The sequence below is a fragment of the Macaca thibetana genome, chromosome 1 (assembly GCF_024542745.1).
Source record: "Macaca thibetana thibetana isolate TM-01 chromosome 1, ASM2454274v1, whole genome shotgun sequence".
Classification (NCBI taxonomy): Eukaryota; Metazoa; Chordata; class Mammalia; order Primates; family Cercopithecidae; genus Macaca; species Macaca thibetana.
This window is the reverse complement of record NC_065578.1, coordinates 126,909,598-126,932,844: the sequence shown is the minus strand read 5'-3', so window position 1 is coordinate 126,932,844 and position 23,247 is coordinate 126,909,598. Positions and strand designations below refer to the sequence as shown.

General features: G+C 50.3%; 1 protein-coding gene and 1 pseudogene across 4 annotated transcripts in view; one reads left to right on the top strand and one right to left on the bottom strand.

The window, feature by feature from the left end:
• The window catches only part of IL6R (interleukin 6 receptor), a 62,036-nt gene extending 40,376 nt beyond the window's left edge, over positions 1-21,660 (bottom strand). For all 4 annotated transcript variants that reach the window (XM_050754356.1, XM_050754387.1, XM_050754366.1 and 1 more), the window contains exon 1: positions 21,095-21,660. In XM_050754356.1, the coding sequence (XP_050610313.1) occupies positions 21,095-21,179 (85 nt within the window). In that variant the 5' untranslated portion in view covers positions 21,180-21,660. The remainder of the gene's footprint in view (positions 1-21,094) is intronic.
• LOC126951361 (26S proteasome non-ATPase regulatory subunit 8-like) lies at positions 6,130-13,681 on the top strand (annotated as a pseudogene).
• Positions 21,661-23,247: the final 1,587 nt, after the last annotated feature.

Below are 23,247 nucleotides of genomic sequence, written 5' to 3'. Positions count from 1 at the left end.
TTGCACTCATTTATTAACCAATCAATCAAATTAGTCCAACCAGCTAAGGAAACAGAGGCCAGGGAACACAGCCAGTTTTCATGTAAGCACACTTGGTCCTTCGAACCAAATACATAACCGTTTATTAGCAAGCAGTAGCAATATATCTGGCCAAAGATTTCAGAAAGGACCAGCAGCTGCTGAGTGCCTGACCTCACCTCCTGGCCCATGCTCCTGGGACTCAGAAGCAGCACGAGGCTCCCTGCCTGGCCTGCAAAGCCCTTCTTGTTTATGAGGCGTTATCTCATACTTAGCAGACTGTCCTTCCTTTCACCTCATCCAAGGTGGCTGTCAGAGGAGGGAGTAAGGATCAGTGACTCCCAGGCAGATAACACCCCCAAAGCTGGTGAGGTTGGAGCCCACACTAGCTACTGGCCACAGTCCAGGGAGAGAGACATAGACATCAAAGGGGCACAGATAGCTCTGCCTGGCATTGGGCCCTGCCTAGCTATACAGATACCCTTCACACTTCCCTCTCACTTTCACACCTGGAGCCAGAGTCCTCCTCCGTGGCACCCTCTACCCAGAGGCTGACAGAAAAGGGACAGATACAAGGCCATCATGGCAGCCGGTCATCTAAGGTTTTCTCTGGTCACCAACAGAGCCCTGGACCTTGGGTAAGAAAGGTGGTTGAATTGTCACCATGCAGCCAGGGGAGTTTGGGCAGGTTCCTAAGACCCCTGTGGCCTTACTTTCTCCCACAGTGAGCAAGTCCTATGTTTGATAAACATTCAAGGAGGCTGTAGCAGCCAGGCACTGGCGAGGAAGACACAATCAGGCATCCCAGAGACCTGCCCTTGAGAGATGGGAGATGCATTCACTGCTGCAAGGCCGGGACACAGTATACAGTACTCTCCTGGTCCTCAGCAAAATCTGAGTCCCAGCTGGGCCTCGCACCTGTAATCCCAGCACTTTGGGAGGCTGAGGCGGGTGGATCACCTGAGGTCAGGAGTTCGAGACCAGCCTGGCAAACGTGGTGAAACACCATCTCTACTAAAAACACAAAAATTAGCTGGCCATGGTGGTGCATGCCTGTAATCCTAGCTACTCAAGAGGCTGAGGCAGGAGAATCGCTTGAACCTGGGAGGCAGAGGTTGCAGTGAGTCGAGATTGTGCCACTGCTCTCCAGCCTGGGTGACAGAGTGAGACTCTGTTTCAAAAAAAAAAAAAAAATCTGAGTCCCTAGAAGGTGAAGTCCACTGAGGGCAATAAGGAGTGGACTGCTACTGCCCAGAGGGCTTGAAAGGGTTATAAAAAGCCCCAACTACAATATAGCTTTCACATAGAATTTTCAACAATATATTTTTAGCATTGCAAACATCATTTTTTAATATATTACATAATCCATGCAAATTCATATATGTAATGTATGTAAAAGCTACATACATAAAAGTTAATTTAGGAAGCATAAAACACCCAGGAGAGCCCACCAACCTAACTTTTAAAAATAGGTTCACTACCCCTGGATCCCTAAATTTTTCTTAACTTTGCTTCATTTTTGAGCTTCATATAAATGGTTTGTATATAGTCTTCTGCTGTGATGTGCTTTTCTCTTTTCTTTTTTTTTTTTTTTGCGGGGGAAGGGACAGTCTCACTCTGTCACCTAGGCTGGAGCGCAGTGGCGCGATCTCAGCTCACTACATCCTCAACTTCCCATGTTCAAGCAATTCTCCTGTCTCAGACTCCCAAGTAGTTGGGACTACAGGCACACACCACCACATCTAGCGATTTTTTTTTTTTTTTTTTTTTTGTATTTTTAGTAGAGATGGGGTTTCACCATATTGGTCAGGCTGGTCTTGAACTCCTGATCTCAGGTGATCCACCCGCCTCTGCCTCCCAAAGTGCTGGGATTACAGGCATGAGCCACCATGCCCAGCTGGTGCTTTTCTAGAACTTCCTTTGTGTGTGTGTGTGTGTGTGTGTGTGTGAGATACAGAGTCTCAGTCTGCTGCCCAGGCTAGAGTGCAGTGGCACAATCATAGCTTTTTGCAACCTCAAACTCCTGGGCTCAAGCAATCCTCCCACCTTAGCCCTCTGAGTAACTGGGACTATAGGTGCATACCACCATGCCCGGCTAATTTTTTAATTTTTACTAGAGACAAGTTCTCGATATATTGCCCAGGCTGGTCTTTAACTCCTGGCCTCAAGCCATCCTCCCGCCTTAGCCTCCCAAAGTGCTGGGATTACAGGCATGAGGCATCGTGCCCAGCTGCTCTTTTTTTTTTTTTTTTCTTTTTCTTGGAACAGGGTCTCACTCTGTCACTCAGGCTGAAGTACAGTGGCATAATTACAGTTCACTGCAACTTCAAATTCCTGGGCTCAACTGATCCTCCCACCTCAGTTTCCCAAGTAGCTGGGACTACAGGTACATGCTACCATGCCTGGCTATTTTCTTTTCTTTTTTTTTTTTTTTTTTTTTTGAGACATGAAGTTTCACTATATTGCCCGGGCTAGTCTCAAACTCCTGGCCTCAAGCAATCCTCCCACCTGGGCCTCCAAAATGTTGGGATTACAGGCATGACCACCTGGCCCAGCCTCATTGATATGTTTCTCTGATTCACTGACATATATAGTTAATTCAGTTTCACTGCTATGTAGTATTCTGTTGTGTGACCCTATCATTCTCTCACTGAGGGAGGTTTGGGGTCATTCCCAGTGTTTTGCCACATCAAAGAGGGCGGCTATTAACTTTCTCATGACTCAGTGCACTTGCCCAGGAACTTCCCTAAGAGTGAAACTGCTGGTGTTGGCGTGTGTGTGATATGTGCCCTTTTCCTTCACAACTGAACACATGGTCCAGTGCGTTGAACTCCAGTGGGCACCTGATGGAGGCAGCAGTTTACCACATCCAGTCCACATCTTGAAGTCCATCAGTGCCTGAATGTGGTTACGTATGGAAGATGCAACGACACTTCTAATCAATGCACCAATATTTCCACTTTTCCATTTTCCACTTGATAAAGCAGCTGTCAAGATAAAGCCTAACACGGACTTCAAGTTCCTGCACAAATGACAAACTTGCAGGAACAAAGATGGAAACAGTGCCCAAAGAGAACCGCTCCCAGTGCAATGCTTGCAATATCCCTTCCTCAGCTGATTAGCAGAAATCAGAATTCACAGGGCAGTCTAGGAGCACCAGCATGCAACAGACACAAGTGCAGGATGCATGAAGGTTGAAGGCAGGGGTCAAGGACCACCACGGCTCATCCAATCACTGGCACTTTTCACACGGCACAGTCCTCAACTATAAAAAGGTCCCTTCCCCAACCATGGTGACAACACTGGAAGCTCCTGGTCATCACTCATCAGAGAACTCAGTAGGTGCTTAATGCATGTTTGTTGAATATAGGGCATGTTAGGGGTACCTACAGGGAGGGTCTCGGCACCAAAAACTCCCAGGAGCACGGTTTGCGGAGAGGGGGTCTAAGTGGTGCCCTCTCGTGTTGTGCGATGGGCAGGCCCAGGCTGGAGGGCAGAAGAGCCCGCTGAGGCAAGGAAATAGACTCCTGGAGCCAGAGGAAGCTCTCTTTTCTGCTTCTGCCTTTGCCAAATCCAGTAAATACGTCTTTCTGGTCATTTCCCCTACCCCAGTTCAGCGGGAAGCTCTTGCCATGTTCAGCGGCCAGCCTGAACAATAGCAGGGGCTGTTCTGCTCCTGCACTCACTAACAATGGCCAAAGTATCTGAGCAGCTCAGAGAAATACCAAATAAAAATACTTTTTTTTTTTCCTCTTCCACAAAAGCAGAGCTGCAGGGAGCAGCATAATGGCCACTTCCTCTGCCAAGGAACTTGAGTAATGGTTTTCTGAATCTTTAAAACTGAGTCACTATTTTTTAAAATAGGGAATGATTAATTATAAACCACCCATTGGCAAGTACTGCCTGTCACAGCCCTCCTTCACAATATATTTCCTCTAGAACCTGAGAACAACACTGTGTTAACTACGCTTTTAAAAGCACTGTATGCAGAATGATCAAAGAAATACTCATAAAGACCATAAGAAAATATACTTGCTAAAGTCAGAGTGGGCAGCACCACCCCTCCCCTCAAACCCACTCAGCCCTCTGCCTCCTGACCCAAATCTCTGACTCAGTACCCATGACAGCCGGGTGGCAGTGGGGAAGCCTCATGTGTGACTCTCAGAACAAGTAACATTCACAGAAGTGTCCTCTTGCTACCTCTGCCCTCCTCTCCAAATGATGGTGCTGGAAGTGATTTCTTTCTCTTCCCTGCGTCTTTCTGTAGTGTTTGAATTTTCTATAAGTTGCCTATATTGCTCTTATAATGAATATATAATGAATATATAATGAATATATAATGAATATATATATATATATATATGAATAATGAATATATATATATTAAACAGGCTAGATGGCCTGGGTCAGTCTGAGTTAGGATTTCTAGGAAGGAGGGAGAGGGTACGGCAGAGCACAGTGGGCACTGAGGGATATCGGGGGATGAGGGTGGGTTTTTCAATACAAGCAGCTTCTGAGCACCTTCAGGCCAGACAGTGCCACTTTGCCCTTGCACTGCTGAGTTCTCTCACTGTCACTGTCACTGAATTCTGCACCCATAGCCCAGCCTTCCCCTGTAGGCCTGATTCCCTAGCGGACACAAGACACCATCCCTGGGCTCAGCCTTGATTCCTCCCATCTGTCCCTGTTTTTCTGTTCCCTGGGAATCTGCTGGGGCCCTCCCTAAATAGGCCCCACCAAAGAGAAGGGCCAAAAGGAAGACACATGATGGGGAACCAGGTGAGGAGGGGCTCCTGAGAGCAGTCCTTCCTGCTCCTGGGAGATATGCCCAGTCGTTTTCATGCTCCCCGCTGGCCTGACACACAGGCCTTGCATAGCAGGCCCTAGGAGACGGTGGGCAGGCGGGGGCGAAGGCGTGGCTGGTGCACACTCTGAAATTTAGCAAAGAGCACACAATCAACAGAGCATTTGTCCGTGAGCAATTGCTAGCATTTAGAGCCAGGATTACAAGCCTATGCCTGTCCCTTCTTTAAGAATTCAATAATTTTTGTGCACCCATGATGTGCAAGTTCAGAAGTTCCTAATCCAGGAAATAAAACTCCATATTGAAGTTACTGAGTATCTACGATGCACTGGCACTCCTTCCTGTCTTTTCTATATCGTAATCTTCTTTAAACCCCACAAAGCCCTAGAACTTAAAACTATCTATAATACAGGCCAACCTGATATAAATGTCTCCAACATACTGAGGGAACTAAGAAGAGGGATCAATTATTCTAAAGGGGGAAGAGAGATTTGATCGATCAAGGCCTTGATAAATGGATGGGGGTTTGATAAGTCGAGCCACAGGGAGTTATATTCCATAAAGAGAGAACAGCATATGCAAGGCATTAAGCATATGCAAGGCATTAAGAACTGAGAATCACCGGGCGTAATCCCAGCACTGTGCAAGGCCAAGGTGGGCAGATCACCTGAGGTCGGGAGTTCCAGACCAGCCTGACCAACATGGAGAAACCCCATACGAAAAATACAAAATTAGACGGGTGTGATGGCACACGCCTGTAATCCCAGCTACTCGGGAGGCTGAGGAAGGAGAATTGCTTGAGCCCAGGAGGCGGAGATTGCAGTGAGCTGAGATCGTGCCATTGCACTCCAGCCTGGGCCACAAAAGCAAAACTCCATCTCCAAAATAGTAATAATAATAATAATAAAAGAATTGAGAGTCACCAGGCACCGTGGCTCACACTTGTCATCCCAACACTTTGGGAGGCTGAGATGGGAGGATCATTTGCACCCAGGAGGTTGAGACCAGCCTGGGTAACATGGCAAAACTCCATCTCTACCAAAAAACTCTAAAATTAGCTGGGCATGGTGACACATGTCTGTGGTCCCAGCTATCTGGGAGGTTGCGGCAGAAGGATCACTTGAGCCTGGGAGGTCAAGGCTGAAGTGAGCTGTGATTGTGCCACTGCACTCCAGCTAAGACACAGAGTAAGACTGTGTCTCAAAAAAAAAAAAAAAAAAAAAAAAAAACCGTGAGAGTTCTGGGGACGGCTGGTGTCTGGAGTATCTGAAACGCAGTAAGGAGGGAAGGAGGACCTGCAGGGGAACATGGAGGGTGTTAGCACCCTCAAGGAGATCAGGCCTGACTCCACAGGCCGGGGCACCTTCGGTTCCTCTGTGGCCCCTTCTGAAATGCTATGCCTTTGCAACCCAAGAGCCTGGGTTAGGTTGGAGGCTGTCCTGTGCTGCCAGCTAGCCTGGACAGCGGGGACCCATGTCCCTGCTCAGAAACCCAGGCAGTGGGATGGGATTGGCAGGCATGAGCCAAGCCTGTCAAAATTATGTGCAGGCTCAATGGCTTCCCCACTTCTCTCCACTGCCCCACCAGCCTCCAGGACAGGAGCATTTCATTGCTTCTTGTTTCTGTTCTCTTCCAATCTCCCTGAGAAAAAACCGACTGTCCCCTGCCCCTCCTTGGCTCCTGTGCACCATGAAGCAGTACAGAGGCAGGATGGAGGAAGGGGCACCCAAGGACTGCGGCAAGGCCAGGGTCACATACGGGGAGGGAGCACCTTCAGCCCAGGCTAAGAAGGAATGGGATTCTGCAGAGAGGACAAGGAAGCACCTCACCTGGGACTAAGATCACAAAAGGAGGCAGTATTGCCTACCAAAAACAAACCCCTAAGCTCCTCCTGAACAGTCAATGGCACTTGGTGTCTGGTCTGGTCAGTTTAATCACTGACTATTAATTGTGTGGGGTTGGGCTGACACAAACATACAGTCTGCCTTGATTTGTTCTTTAATATAAAGTACATCTCAGCAGGATGCGGTGGCTCACGCCTGTAATCTCAGCATTTTGGGAGGCCGAGGTGGGTGGATCACTTGAGGTCAGGAGTTCGAGACCAGCCTGGCCAATATGGTGAAACCCCATCTCTATTAAAAATACAAAAATTAGCCAGGTACGGTGGTGCGTGCCTGTAATCCCAGCTACTCAGGAGGCTGAGGCAGGAGAATCGCTTGAACCCGGGAAGCAGAGGCTGCAGTGAGCCAAAGGCTGCAGTGAACCGAGATTGCACCACTGCACTCCAGCCTGGGCAAGACTCCTTCTCAAAAATAAATAAATAAATAAATAAAATAAAGTACATCTCCACAAGCAGGAGGCCCTTTGGTGTAGAGGAAACAGCTCTGTGCTGTCAGGCGACCTGAGTTCTATTCCTGGTCTTGTGATGACTCACAGGCAGCCACGGGCACGTCACTGCCCCTGGCAGAGCCCACTGGCCTTCTCTGTGAAATGAGGGTTCAGACTGTGACCTGCAGGACCCCCACGGGCCCCCACTCCTGTGGTCTAGCATCCCATAGCGCCCAATCATTAGCTCTCAGAGGGCAAGAAGCAGACAATACTCAGCTTGAAAACACATAATTAATCTATGGATTTATTATTTTAGTAGTTGATGGCTTTGGGAGAAGGATGATGACCAGATCGTCCCAGTGCCCTCAGAAAAATGCTTTTTTCTCCCTGGAGAGCTCTAGAGGAGGGAAAATTCCCACAACCTCCCTTGCCTCCTATTCCTCAAGGGAAAGAGAGTTTAGGTCCTAGTAACTCCCAGCAAGCAAGCCCGTACCTCCCTGTCCCAGTGGCCTAGGAATCTCCCTCCCAGGGATACTGGGACCCCCACCATAGCCCAGACACCCCTTGGCCTGGGGACCCTGCAGCACAGCTCTGGTAAAGTGGGGTTCCTTCCTAGTTGGGATGTAAGTTTGGGTGCAAGGAACCCAAACAGCTTTGTTGTTTTTCTACTTTTTCCCCCTTTTCAAGTAAACTTGCAAATGTCAATAACCAGAGAAAAACACGCACATGGAGACACATATTTCTCAACTCTCTTGCAGCTTGCCGCGGCTCTTGCCAGCAAAAACAAGTTCAGCTTCCTGGCCCCGTTTATGTAAGCGGTGAACCAGCTGCCTGGCCTGCCACCGAGGACATAGACTTGGCTCGTGCCTGCTAATCCCATCCCACCACCCCGGTTTCTGAGCAGGGACGTAGGTCCCCGCTGCCCAGGCCAGCTGGCAGCACAGGAGGCCCCCCAGCCTGACCCAGCTTCTTGGGTTGCAAAGGCATAGGATTTCAGAAGGGGCCACAGAGAAACCAAAGGTCCCCTGCCAGCAATAATGGTCTTGATCTAAAAGTAGGTGGGTGCTGAGAAGCCTCCAGGAGAAGCCTGTGGGCACCTTGTGTCCAAATGGAAACAAATGTAGAATCTGCTCCCACGAGGGCTAGGACAAGTCCCAGGGCTCTTGGTCGCCTGTTCTTGCATTCTCCATCTTTGGACCGAGACTGGCTCCTGGCTTTGATGTGATGATAACTGTAACAATCATTAGCAGTTGCGACACTTACCCTGAGCCCTGGGCTTTCCCTACGAGCACACTACTCCTCACCAAAAGTCTTCCAGGGAGGAAGTCTTGTCCCCATTTCATTGTTGAGGCGACAAGAGATCAGAGAAGTTAGGGAACTTGCCCAAATTCACACAGCTCACGCGTGAGGGAATCCATGCTGGACACAGGTGAGCCTGGCCAAAGCCTCTCCCTCCTTGGCCCAGGTAGCTCTCCATACTCCACCCCCAGCTCCCTTCTCTGGGCTCCCCACCAGCCTCTCTCTCCCCCTCTCCCAATTTCCTCTCCTCTTCCCCGCTCTTCTCAGATCTTTCTACCCTTCAGAGCCCAGGGAAGGGAATGCTGAGGCTTGAGGGGTGTGCATAAGTGGGGGGTCAGCGCCATCACTGCAGCTACCAACCTAATGGGATACCAGGGGACCCTCAGGAGCCAGGAGTCATGCCCTTGGCCTTTCTTTCCCTTCCCCACAGCTGCAGCGTGTATAGGATGAGTTAGACCCTAAAACTGCCTCCCCTTGGACTCCAAATCTCGCGTCCTCCCCAGGTCACCCCATCGTCTGGGCCCATTCATTTCTCCTTAACATTTCAGAGGGCACCCTCGGCCACTGTCCAGGAAGAGGCAAGGCCGCAGGCTACAGCAAGTCAAGGCTCCCAGGCTCTAACCAGAGGCCCAGGGGCCTTCTCTGACTCAGCTCCCAGCCCCACCTGTCCACAACCCCCTCTTCTCAGATGACTAGCTCTGGCTGGCAGGCCTTCGCTCCCTCCCCCACATATGTATTTGTACTTCTTGTACCTGCTTGTATTTGTCTTGTATTTGGCGGAGTCAGTATTTACCTTGGCCTTGCCTTCCTCCCATCCACACCATGGACCGTATACTGCTAGAGAGAGGGTCTGGGAGGGAGGTTCTTTTGGACCCATAAACAGGTAATGCTCAATGCTGACTCAGAGACCCGCGTGCGCATGTGACCAACTCAGGAGATAAAACATTTAATCCTCCCCTGGCAGCATCAGAGATAACCACCTGGCTCCAGTCCAAGAAGGTCCAGTCTGGGTCAACTCTCAGAGATTATAGACTAATTAGAGGAAAAGATATCTAAGGCCGTGTGCTGCAGCTCACGCCTGTAATCCCAGCACTTTGGGAGGCTGAGGCAGGCGGATCACCTGAGATCAGGAGTTCGAGACCAGCCTGGCCAACACAGTGAAACTCCATCTATACCAAAAAATAAAAAAACTAGGCTGGGTGCAGTGGCTCACGCCTGTAATCCCAGCACTTTGGGAGACCGAGGTGGGTAGATGACAAGGTCAGGAGTTTGAGACCAGCCTGGCCAACATGGTGAAACCCTGTCTCTACTAAAAATACAAAAATTAGCCGTGTGTGGTGGCAGGTGCCTGTAATCCCAGCTATTCGGGAGGCTGAGGCAGGAGAATCGCTTGAAACCAGAAGGTTGCTGTGAGCTGAGATTATGCCACTGCACTCCAGCCTGGGCAACAAGAGTAAAACTCCGTCTCAAAAACAAAAAACAAACAAACAAAAAAATTAGCTAGGCATGGTGGTGCGTGCCTGTAATCCCAGCTACTCGGGAGGCTGGGGTAGGAGAATCACTTGAACCCTGGAGATGGAGTTTGCAGTGAGCCAAGATCGCACCACTGCACTCCATCCTGGGCGACCCTGTCTGAAAAAAAGAAAGATATCTAAGGAGGGCAAACAATCCATTCCCTGGCCCCAACCTAACCCCAGGAGCAGAGAGAGAAATAAAGAGATGAAAGGCAGGACGCAGCAGGGCCTGAGAAGAAAGCCATTAGTACCTGCAGATGGACACACACAGGATTTTGGTCCCAAAAGGGACAGTGAGAGGCTACAGCCAGGGAGTGGGGTGCTGAGATGAGGAGTGCTATTTTAAGGCTATTCAGGGCTCTTAAGGACAACTCAGGCCAACCTACTCATTTTGGTGGATGAGGAGAACCAGGGCCCAGAAGTCACGCAGCAGTGAACGATGTCGCCAGGACTGGAGCTGGGCTCTGGGACTCTCGGTCCAGGCTTAACACGCAGCCCTCTGCCTTCCCAGAAGTACAGCCTAAAAGGTCTTGTCTTCTAGCTCTGAGCACAGTCTCAGAGTGTAACAGGGAGGCTGGCCCTCAGTCAGATTTTTTTATGTGCTTCTGGAGGGCAGGGAGAGGGAGGGACCTGATGTATGCACCCGCATTCCATATCTACAGACTCCCCAGCTTCCCCTCCCTGATCCCTTTAGCTATGAGGCCGCAAAGCTGAAGATTTAAGAAGTCATGTGGAGGTGTGGATGGAGCAGCCGGTAGGGGTAAGGGGAGGTTGGAGGGGTGTGCACAGGGGGCTTTAGGGCTCCCCTGAGGATGCTTCTGTTCAGTTCTTACTCTGGGTGGTGGTTCCACGCGTGTGTTCAGTTTGTGAAAACTCACCCAGTGTGAGACCTATGCTGACCACACTCTTCTGTAGGTGTGTCACTCTGCCATAGCACTTTTTCATACAGGCCCCAAAGTCCCCACTCTTGCATTCCAATCACTGCTGAGCCATCCCCACCCACCCCCCACCCCATGTGCCATGAGCTTGGGTACACACATGCATGTACACACTGGTCCAGCTCACTCCACATCACCGTCAAGGAAGCAGTTCCGAATGGAAGTGTCACGGGCACATCTCCCCTCAGTGAGACCTGAATGTTGGGCTCTCCTGCCCCAGCTCCTCCTCCCTCATAAATAAGCCCCATCAGGCCTACCAAGAGATAGGAAGACTCGGCATTATAAATACGTCAATGTTCCCTAAGTAATCTCTAAAGTTTACTTGGCCAGGTGTAGTGGCTTATGCCTGTAATCCCAACACTTTGGGAGGCTGAGACGAGAGGATCTCTTGAGATGAGGAGTTCAAGACCAGCCCAGGCAACATAGCAAGACTCCATCTCAACAACAACAAAAAAAAACAACTTTTTTTTTTAAATTAACCAGTTATGGTGTCACTCACCTGTGGTCCTGGCTGCTCAGAAAACTAAGGGAAGAGGACTGCTTGAGTACAGGAGTTCAAGATTGCAGTGAGCTGTGATCGAGACACTGCACTCCAGCCTCAGCAACACAGTGAGACCCTGTCTCTAAAAATGTGAGACCTGTCTCTAAAAAAGTAAGAAGGAAAAAATAAAGCTACATAATTAAAACAGTGCAATACTGGCACATGGGGATAGGGAGACCAAATTAAGAGACTAGAAAGTTCGGAACTAATAAAAATAAAAAATAGTTCAGTCTGCACTACTGATCTGTATACTTTTTTTTTTTTTTTTTGAGACGGAGTCTGGCTCTGTCACCCAGGCTGGAGTGCAGTGGCCGGATCTCAGCTCACTGCAAGCTCCGCCTCCCGGGTTTACGCCATTCTCCTGCCTCAGCCTCCTGAGTAGCTGGGACTACAGGCGCCCGCCACCTCGCCCGGCTAGGTTTTTGTATTTTTTAGTAGAGACGGGGTTTCACCGTGTTAGCCAGGATGGTCTCGATCTCCTGATCTCGTGATCCGCCCTTCTTGGCCTCCCAAAGTGCTGGGATTACAGGCTTGAGCCACCACGCCCGGCCCTGATCTGTATACTTTAAAGTGATTATGATATATATATATATATATATATTTTTTTTTTTTTTTTTTGAGACAGAGTGTCACTCTTGTCGCCCAGGCTGGAGTGCAGTGGCACGATCCCAGCTCACTGCAACCTCTGCCTCCCGGGTTCAAGTGATGTTCATGCCTCAGCCTCCCGAGTAGCTGGGATTACAGGTGCCTGCCACCATGCCTGGCTAATTTTTGTATTTTTAGTAGAGATGGGGTTTCACCATGTTGGCCATGCTGGTTTCAAACTCCTGACCTCAAATGATCCGCCTGCCTCAGCCTCCCAAAGTGCTGGGATTACAGGCGTGAGCCACTGCACCTGGCTGATACATTTTATATTATGTGTATTTTACCCCATTAAAAAAAATAATAACTTAGTCTAAGTGCCTGCTACACATACAGGCAGTTTCTAAGTGTGCTGCATGGATTAACTATCTTGATCTTCTCAATAGTCAATTTGACAGAAGAAGAGACTGAGGTTATATAGCTAATCAGGGGTGACCCAGATTCAAGTCCAGACAACTGGGCCTCAGACTTTGTGCTTTTAACTACTCACTATGCCAAGAGGCAGTATAAACCCAAGTATACAGGAATTTGGTAGTTTTAAAATGTAACTTTGAAAATCGGTGGGGGAAACATGGATTCAATAAACTGTAAAGGGATGTCAGGTGACAATTGGAAAGAAAAAGCTGGAGTCAGACTTTACACCTCATCCATAATATTAATAAGTTCAAAAATGGATCAAATATTTAAACTTTTGAAACTCTTAACAATACCAGAAAAGGAGAATCTTTTAAAATATTGGAATGAGGGGAGGTGAACGGTGCAGCCGGTGCCGTGAGCTCCAGGCCCATGGCGACCTAGGGCCCTGTCCTGCAGGCTGCAGACGGCAAGTACAAGCAACTCAAGGGTGAGTGGAACCATAAAAGCCTCAACCTTAGCAAGTGCAGGGAAGGGCTGAGCCACCTCAAGCTAGTTCTTCTGAAGCTCAAATTCTTGCCAACCACAGGGACCAAGCTGACCAAACAGCAGCTCATTCTAGCCCGTGACATACTGGAGATCGGGGCCAGTGGAGCATCCTATGCAAGGACATCCCCTCCTTCAAGCGCCACATGGCCCAGCCCAAATGGTGCTACTTTGATTACAAGGAACAGCTTCCCGAGTCAGCCTACATGCACCAGCTCTTGGGCCTCAACCTCCTCTTCCTGCTGTCCCAGAAGCAGGTGGCTGAGTTCCACATGGAGTTGGAGTGGCTGCCTGCCAAGGACATCCAGACCAATGTCTACATCAAACACCCTGTGCCGCTGGAGCAATACCTGATGGAGGGCAGCTACAACAAAGTGTTCCTGGCCAAGGGTAACATCCCCGCCGAGAGCTACACCTTCTTCATCGACATCCTGCTTAACACTATCAGGGATGAGCTCGCCGGGTGCATTGAGAAAGCCTATGAGAAAATCCCTTTCACCGAGGCCACCAGATCCTTTTCTTCAACACACCCAAAAAGACGACCGACTACACCAAGAAGTGAGGGTGGGTCCTGGGTCCCAACAACTAATATAGTTTTGCCAGCCAGCAGCAGGAGTCAGAAGACATTACCATTCCCTCCACAGAACTGGCCAAACAGGTCACCGAGTATGCCCGGCAGCTGAAGATGATCATCTGAGCCCACCAGGCACGGGGTGGGGCAGGGCACACATTATTTAAAACAGTTACAGTGCAAGGTTTCCTCCAATAAAGGTGGATTGACCTTCTCTAAAAAAATAAGTAAAATAAAATATTGGAATGGGAAGGATGTTATTAAGTATGACACAAAACCCAGAAGCTATAAAAAAGACTGGTAAATTCAATTACAGTTGGAAAAAAAGTCTGCAGCCAGGCACAGTGGCTCACACCTGTAATCCCAGCACTTTGGGAGGCCAAGGAGGAAGGATTGCTTGAACCCAGAGTTTGAGACCAGTCTGAGCAACATGGCAAAATCCCGTCTCTACAAAAAATACAAAGACTAGTCAAATGTGGTGGTGTGCTCCTGTAGTCCCAGCTACTCGGAAGGCTGAGGCAGGAGGATCGCTTGAGTCCCAGGAAATTGAGGCTGCAGTGAGCCATGAGCATGCCACTGCACTCCAGCCTGGGTGACACAGTGAGACCCTCAGAGAGAGAGAGAGAAATTTCATGGCAAAAACCACCCCCATCACCAAAAAAAAAGTCAAAGACAAATTGGAAAAATATGCAACTCCTGTATGACATGTTAATATGTTAAGAGCCCCTGTAAACAATAAGATCAATGACCCAATCAAAATAAAATTAGCATTGAATATGAACAGGCAGGTCATAGCAGATTATGCAAATGTCAGTTATACATTAAAAAACCCATACAATCTTTTTCAGATAAGATAAATGCAAATTAATTCCACACAGAAGCCATTGTCTGTATAGATACCAGGTTAATAGCACACTTTTGGCAAGGGCGTAGGGACACAGGTATTCTCACAATGCTGCTGGAAGTATAAATTGGTGCAACTTCTATTCTCTCAAAATGACAAATCTCATGGCCTTTGCCCATCAATTCCCCTTCGGGGAATATATCCTGCAGGAGTACTTGCACTCACACAACAAGAGGCATATGCAAAGTTATTCCCCACAGCAGGGTGTGTAAGAGCAAAAAGGGAACAACTGTAATCCCAGCACTTTGGGAGGCCAAGGTGGGCGGATCACAAGGTCAGGAGTTTGAGACCAGCCTGGCCAACATGGTGAAACCCCATTTTTACTAAAAATACAAAAATTAGCTGGGCTTGGTGGCGCATGCCTGTAATCCCAGCTACTTGGGAGGCTGAGGCAGGAGAATTGCTTGAACCTGGGAGGCAGAAGTTGCAGTAAGCCAAGATCACGCCACTGTACTCAAGCCTGGGCGACAGAGCAAGACTCCGTCTCAAGGAAAAAAAAAAAATGACTCTTAGGATCAATAACATTTATCAAGCATGCATTTTTGTCTGTTACAGTATTTTATACTCTTCTTTTTCTTTTTTTTTCTTTTTGAGACAGGCTGGAGTGCAGTGTTGCTGTCATGGTTCACTGCAGCCTCGAACTCCTGGGCTCAAGTGATCCTCCTGCCTTGGCCTCCTAAAGCACTGGCATGACAGTCATGATACACCACACCCGGCCTCAAAAAGTATTTTATACTTTAAAGCTTGTAGTGACTTGCCCAAAGGTCCCCTGGCTGGTGAAGCAGTTAATGAGGAGACAGGCCTGGATTGCCTGTCCCGAAAGCTGTTTTCTCTCTGCTACCTCAGCTGCCTCTCTCAGAGACAGAGGAAATTCATTTATAGTGATGTGGATTGTAAAACATTCCCCTGACCAAAAGTCCTATGAATAGATGTGGGGGACCTCAGCCACTCTCAGGGCTTGAAATAATATCTGCCAGCACGTGACTCCCACATTTACATCTCAAGCTCAGTCTTCATCCCCAAATTTCTGACTCCCATATCCAACTCCTTCTCAGTATCCTCTCTTGATTGTCTAGCAGACACTTCCATTTCGGCCAGGCGCGGTGGTTCACGCCTGCAATCCTATAGCACTTTGGGAGGCCAAGGCAGGCAGATCACTTGAGGTCAGGAGTTCCAGACCAGCCTGGCAACCTGGTGAAACCCCTTCTCTACTAAAAATACAAAAATTAGCCAGTTGTGGTGGTGTGCACCTGTAACACCAGCTACTCTGGAGGCTGAGGCAGAAGAATCGCTTGAACCCAGGAGGCAGAGGTTGCAGTGAGCCAAGATCACTGCACTCCAGCCTGGGAGACAGAGACTCTGTCTCAATACAAAAACGAAAACAAAAACAAAAGACATTTCAGTTTCCATATGTGCAAAACTGGCCTCTCATCTTGTCCTGCAGCCCACCATCTATGCAATGGGGCCAGCACTCCTCTCACCTGAGGCTATTTTGAAGATTACATGAGATCGCAGATGCCAAGGGCCCAGCGCGGCTACTTGCACACAGTTGACACACCATAAATGTTAACAGTTATTGTAACCGTCATATAGAGAGGGAAGACCAAAGGATGCTTTTCGGGAAAGCAGTTGGGAAGTGGAGTGGGAACTGATTCAGAGAACAGGTGCTGGGGAGAATAGGCTGGATGCAGGGCCTCAGGGGCACACTCCTAAGGGTACAAACTACCCGACAGAGCTGGCAAGGGATGAGCAGGAGTCAGGGAGGCTGCTGAGGTCCAGCTAACGTCAAGTCTGAACTCAGTGGCAGAAAAGCCTCTGCCTTAGCCAGGGACTTTTGACCTCTTCAGATCCCAGGCAAGAGGAGAGGGTAAAGAACAAAGATTAACTACACAAAAAAAAACCTCCCAGCTGGACACAAAGGCTCACGCCTGTAATCCCAGCACTTTGGGAGGCCAAGGAGGGTGAACTGCTTGAGCCTAGGTGTTCCAGACCAGTCTGCAACATGGCAAAACCCTGTCTCTACAAGAAATACAAAAATTAGCCAGACGTGGTGGTGCACACCTGTAGTCTCAGCTACTCAGGAAGCTGAGGTGAGAGGTCTACAGGAGTAACATCCTGTATTCAAAAAATAAAAAAGGCTTTTCTTTGCCACCTTCCCCTTGCTACTCCAGCCCTCAAGGATCCCACCTGCAGACTTGCAGTTAATGACCTGGCATTTAGCACTTCCCTCTGCTAGACTTCAAGGGGCTAAAGGGCCGAGGACTTGTTACCCCAGAGATACCTCTCCAGGGCAGGGGCATCCACAGAGCCCTCTGCTCCAGAACATAACACATCCTCAGGTGGTACACATTGTTAAAGAGGAGGCAAGAATTTTCCTGCCCAAGACGGACATATAGAGAATCTAAAGATTTGTATATTTCCTTCAGATCTTCACTCAAATATTATGTTCTCAGCAAGGCCTTCCCTGGCCTCCCATCTAAGGCACCTTGCCACCCCACCCTGCCACAAACACACACGGGGCCTGTCTCCCTCTCGACTTTAGTTTTTCTCCTTAGCACTAGTCGCTAGCATACCACATATTTAATTTACGTCCCGTTAATAGTCTCCCACACTAGAAGGAAACTCAACTAAGCCTGGAATTTTTGTCTCTTTTATTCACAGTGTATCTCCAGCTCTTAGAATCGTGCCTGGAACAGAGTAGGAGCTCAAAATATATTTTTGGAGTGAATGAATGATTACCCACACTTATTTAAGCACTTGCTGTGTGCTAGCGACTTCTGTAAACACTCTATTTAATACCTTACTTAGCTCATCTCATCTTCATAACCACTCTTCGAGGTAATACAATTATATCTATTTTCTAGAACACTGGCTCTCAGAGAAGTCAAATCACTTGCCCAAGGTCTTACAATTTTTACTTGGCAGGGCAGGGCAGAGATGTGTCTGGCTTGCAGGCCTTAGCCATTACCTACACAAAATGAGCTGTGTTCAGGTGGAGGAGAGCAGCAGGTAGAGGGGGATAAAGGAAAAAGAGAGCAGAAAACCTCTGGAAGAAACTGACTAATACTCTAGCCCAGCACTGGCCGGTAGGCGTTTCTGCAATGATGGAAGAGATCGGTATCTGCACTGTTCAGTACAGTAGCCACTAGCAACAGGTGACTGTTGAGCACTTTAAATGTGACTAGTGCAACTAAGAAACTAAGTTTTTTATTTGATTTCATTTAAATTAATTTACTTTTTTTTGGAGACAGGGTCTCCTGTCGCCCAGACTGGCGTTCGGTAGTGCAAACATGGCTCCATGCAGACTGGACTCCAGTGATTCTCCCACCTCAGCCTTCAGAGTAGCAGGGACTACAGGCTCCTGTCACTGTGCCCAGCTGATTTTTTAAAATCTTTTTGTAGAGACAGCATCTCACCCTGTTGCCCAGGTCGGTCTCCAACTCCTGAGCTCAAGAGATCCTCCTGCCTCAGCCTCCCAAAGTGCTGGGATTACAGGCGTGAGTCACTGCACTGGCATAATTTAAATTTAAATAGGTACACGTGGCTAGTGGCTACCGTATTACAGAGCACAGCTTCAATCCAGACTAGATTCAGTGACTGGAAACGAGGTTGCTTGCTGGGTCTGTGGCTTCCAGGCCTGGTGGGACGGGGATTCAGGAGAGGGGGGAAGGGAGTGTATATTTTCAGCAGTGAGCGCCTAGGTTACTTTGTGTAATCTACGAATACCCAGGGAGGGGAGTATTTGTTTACCCCGGCTGCTAAGGGCTGGAGATAAGGCTCACGGTCAGGATCAGTGTGCCTGCTGCCTTGGGATCTTGGTCCTCAGTCAAAGGAACTTCCTCTCTCTAACCACCCCCCACCCCAAGCCAGACAATCTGTTCATGGGTAGTTGGCCCGGTCAGAGTCTGGGGCTTCTCAGTCCTTCTCAGGATTTACCCATGTCCATTTTCAGGCTCCTTTTAGGGTGGAGTCTGCAGAGCTGATCCTACACAGGCCTCACAGGCTTTACACGGACTCAAGAAATGTTTGCTGCAATGAATAAACAAGCAGCAAGCCAAAGCAAGGAGAGATTTCTGGCAACAGAGAGCCCGAGGCGGGAGGGCCTTCATTCAGCTCCTCAACCACACCATTCAGGAAGCCGTCCTCAAAACTGACAGTCCCTAAGAATCACGACCGGCAGTTTGTTCAAAATGACATGCCCCAGGCCTCACTCCCAGGTGTTCTTATTTAATAAATCTGGGTTAGGGTTCAAAAATCATGATGTTTACCAAGCCCTCCCACCCAACACACACACTAAGTCTGGTGCTAGGCTCAGAACTAAGCTTTTGAGAAATACTGATTTAGGGTGAGGCTAGGCATGTATGTGGGTATTGGGGGCAGGAAGAGGTTGCCCTAGAAGGAAATTCAGAAGCTGAGATAAGTCTTTGAGATACTTAAAGGTATACATACTTCTTTTGTGTATTTTCTTGCATTGCAGTAGCAAGAGGGAACTTGAGTCACCCAAGTCCAGCCTTCCAGCACCAGAGTGTTGGAACTGGCAGAAGCCTAAGTCCCAGCTAGTCCAGGCCCTTAGACAACGAGTACACCTGAGAAGTCCTGGCAGCTACAGGGTGTGTGGGCGGTAGCTGATCCCCAGGAAAACAAATCTCTGGGCTGTAAGAGCCCCGCAGGTGCGGATTTCCCCTCTCAGCCAACTCCAGCCTCTGCTCCCCCTCTGCTCCTCACTTCTCTAAAGCGAAACATCTCACAGTCATTTGCTCCATGCTTCCTGTACGATTTCTTTATTTTTACTCTCCAGTTTGTGGGCTGAGTCTGTGTGGGTGTGGGAGAGGAGCTGGGTATTTCTACTTTTCTGCGTTTTCCTTCTGAGCTGGGAGGACTTTCACTTCCTCCCCAATCTCTCAGTTCTGCCTTTCATGGGCTGTCCAGGTCATGAGACCTCCTCTCCTATCCTTCCTGAGCACCAGGGAAACAGAAAACTGACTGCAACTGGCTGCCCTGGAAGGGCCTAGCATCCACTCAGGAGCAACAGGTGGTGGCAACTACAGCAGTAACAATAACCTCCCTGGGCCAGGAGCCCTGGGCTGGCGTGACAGCAACGGAGGCAGCCAAGGGAGCCCTGCTTGCTCCTGAGGCCATCCAAGGCCTGAAACCTGTCTTGCATCCCTCTAACACCACCATGGGCAAGCCTGGGCCTCCACTTCCCTCCCTCAGCCTTTTCTGCCCCAGCACTCAGCCAGACAAAAGTGACTCTCAGCTTGCCCCAGTGCCCCCAGCTCTGCCTGCTGATCTAGTTCTATATTTGAGAGTCTTAGACATCTACCACACTGGAGCACAGAGCCACGGGAGGGGTCGGCCTCCACCACCGGGGCCTGACAACCTGCCTTCCCAACCTCCCTGAACCTCAGTCTCCTCTTTCAAACAGTTATATGTAGATACAGAGGAGGATTAGAAAACATTGAATGGGTGCCTCAATCAACAGTGGCTGTTAGTGGCAGGAGTTATAAATGTGTATTGAAAAAGGAATTCCTTCCTTTTTTCTTCCAATCATAAGGACCACAACCATCCAAATAGCAAAGAGAGCCTCAGACACTCCAGCTCAGCCTCTAGCTGCAGAAAGTCACCTTCCCAAAGGGAGAGATCAGTGTTCACCTAGGACTGGAACGCAGTGTGATCTAGTGGTTGAAAGTCTTAGCCTTCAGCCTCCCCAGCCTCGTCAGCTGTTCCAGAAGCCTGTCAGCTGCCCCTTAGTTTTCTGCTGTGTCCTCAACGAAGCACTTGGACCCTAAAATAAACCTCTGGAGAGCCAGTTGCCCAGCTCTTCCAGAAGAGACTAGACACACAGCTGGGCATGCGGCCAGAGTCCAGGAAAAGCCTGGATTGCCAGGGGCAGATTACTGTCAACAGGAGCAACAAGTGCCTCTGCCCTCTCCCTTACAGCTCCGTCTCTTGTCCGGAGGGGAGTCCAGCACGTGCCAGCCCCAGGAGGTCTCATTCCCTTGCCAGCCTCCCGACTCAATTCCCAGGACTGGGGCACTTGGCTTCCCAGAGTTGGTGGCTGCCGAACTGACTCCGTGCAGCGGGAAGATCCGTGACTCAGCGCCCATGATGTCAGTCCCTTCATAGTCAGGGCACTGTCATCCACACATGCACCCGCGGGGGTCGGGGGAGGACAAGGCGAGGTGGACCCCCAATGCAGAGGGAGAAGAGGGGCCCTGCTGGTACAAAGGACTTCCCAGGCGGGTTCATCACCCCGCTGGGGCGCGCCCTCTCCGGCCGTCTCCCCTTAGAGTAACCCGGCTCGAGGTTGTGTAAAGGCTCATGGGGGCACTGGGAAGGAGAGTCAGGTTTGCAAGGACACAGTCCTATACACTGACCTCAGGGAGCTTCCCGCACAGCTTCACAGGGCATTCCGGGGAGAGCTCCGGGCCAAGGGAGCAAGCGCAGCAGGGGGCGCAAGAGCCACTGCCCGCGACCACACAGCTAGGTGCCCGCCGGGCCTCAAGGCAGCCACAGAAAAGGGGAGCCGTCGCACCTCCTTTCCTCCCTCCAACCTCCCCCAGACTGCGGTGGCCACGGCGGTTTCCCCCAGCCGCCAGCTGCCCCAGCCCTCCAGGTGCGCCCGAAGCCCTTACCCTGCGCAGGGCAGCCCCCCGGGGCCAGCGCCGCCCCCGGCGCGGCCAGCAGGGCAGCCAGCAGCGCGCAGCCGACGGCCAGCATGCTTCCTCCTCGGCTACCGCTCCATGGTCCCGCAGAGGCGGACAGGCTGGTGGGAACCGGGCGGCAGGGGCGGGGCGGTGGGCGGGCAGGCTGGCTCAGTCTCCGGGGGCAGCCCCCATTCGCAGGAGCCCGGCGCTCTATATACACTGCGAGTCCCTCAGCCCCGCGCCGCGCTCGGCTCCGCTCCCTCTGGCCGGTCTCAGTGTCAGTGAGACTTCCCACTCGCACATGACTCAGAGCGGCGGACGGTCCTGGCAACACAGGAAAACATTTGAGGAACTCGCGCTGGAGCGTCTCTGGGCCGTCCCAGGGTGCGGTTACGAAAGCTGGAGCGGATGGCGCAACAGCCCCGCGCACCGGCCGACCGAGGGGGTGGCTTCCTGCCACAGCGCCGCACCTGAGCGGGGAGAACAGGGGACCGCCAGCCCCGTCAGAGCCCTTCCTCCCGGTTCTGTTGATGAGAAAAGGGCACTTGTTTTGATTTTTGGTTTCGTGAACAGGATTACGCTGTGAAAGGCACACCTGGAGAGCCCCCGAGGAGGCGATGTGACTCTTACCCTTATGATAAAGCAGTGCTTGGTAGCCTGGTTGCCCACTGGAATCAGCCGGGAGCCCCAAAACCCACCAATGTCTCGGTCGGGGCTCCAGAGATTCTGATTTCATCGGTCTGGGGTGAGGCTTGGGCATCGGAAGACTCACCACCTAAAGGCACAGTTTCTCTGCCCAGCTGCTCCTCGCAGGCTGGAGCAGAGGCAAGGAAACGGTTTGGACTTTGCAGTCAGATAGACCTGGGTCCCCATTTAGACCCACCATCTACTGTGTCTGTGACTTCGGTTCAGAATCTGAGTCTCCATTTCCTCATCTGTTAGAGATAAGAAAGCCTATGCTGCCCAGGGTTATTAGGAAGGTTCTGTGGATGGCACCTAAACACCCGACACACGGTCTGGGCCACAGGTGCTCCGTAGACATCAGAACGTGCATGGCTGCCCTCCTGACTTGACAGACAGAAACTAACACCAGGGGCAGTGGCTCACGCCTGTAACCCCAACACTTTGGGAGACCCAGGTGGGTGGATTGCTTCGGTCCAGGAATTCCAGACCAGCCTGGGTAACAAAGTGAGACCCCCCATTTCTATAAAAAATTTAAAAATTAGCTGGGTGTGGTGGTGCACGCCTGTAGTCCCATCTACTAGGGAAGCTGAGGTGGGAGAATTGCTTGAGTCCCAGAGACCCAGGCTACAGTGAGCTGTGATTGGGGGCCGCTACTCCAGCCTGGATGACAGTGAGACCCTGTCTGAGAAAAAAAAAAAAAAGGAAAAACAAAAAGAAGGAAGGAAGGCAGGAGGGAGGGGAAGGAAGGAAAGGAAGGAAAGAAAAAAAGAAAGAAACTAGTGCTTGGCTTTTGAGCAACCACAAGGACCCTGAAGGGAACCATCTGTCCGTCCCTTGGAGGGGAACTCTCTCAAGGATCCCACAGAGCCTAAAGCTGATAGGATGGCCTCATGGCTGAATTCAGAGGGAAAGAAAAATGCTGAAATAAAGTTTAGGCTGAGAAGCTTCTAGACCAGCAACTGCTCATTAGAATGTGTTTTTCTGCTTTGGGTTTCAGGCCCATCCTAACCCAGATCAAAGATCCTGGGACAGCTGGAAGAGGCATGGCCTAATGGAACTCCCAAGTGGACAGCGCCAGGCATGGAGGGACAGAGCTTCTGAAACAGTCCTCAGAGTCCGTGCATCTGGGTCTTTCTGTAGGAACCGCCCCATCAGCAGTGCCAGGCCGAACCAAGCACACGCACTGATCTACCGCACGATGGGGGCTGCTGTGGGTGGGTTTGTTTGCTTCAGCCATGTCCGCAGACAGGAACAGAAGAGCACGCTGGAGGCCACCAGCCCTCTCGCCTGCTAGTTCAAAAGGGGTTGCAGCAGGGCTGGAAAGCGGTTCCCACTGTGGTTGCCCCCTTCCTCTCTGTGGCACACACAGACCTGAAAATAACCAGAGAGGGACTGCAAGCTGCCAGCCTAAAACAGGAAGGCTGCAGAAAGTCCTAGGCTCAGATAGGAGAGTTTAA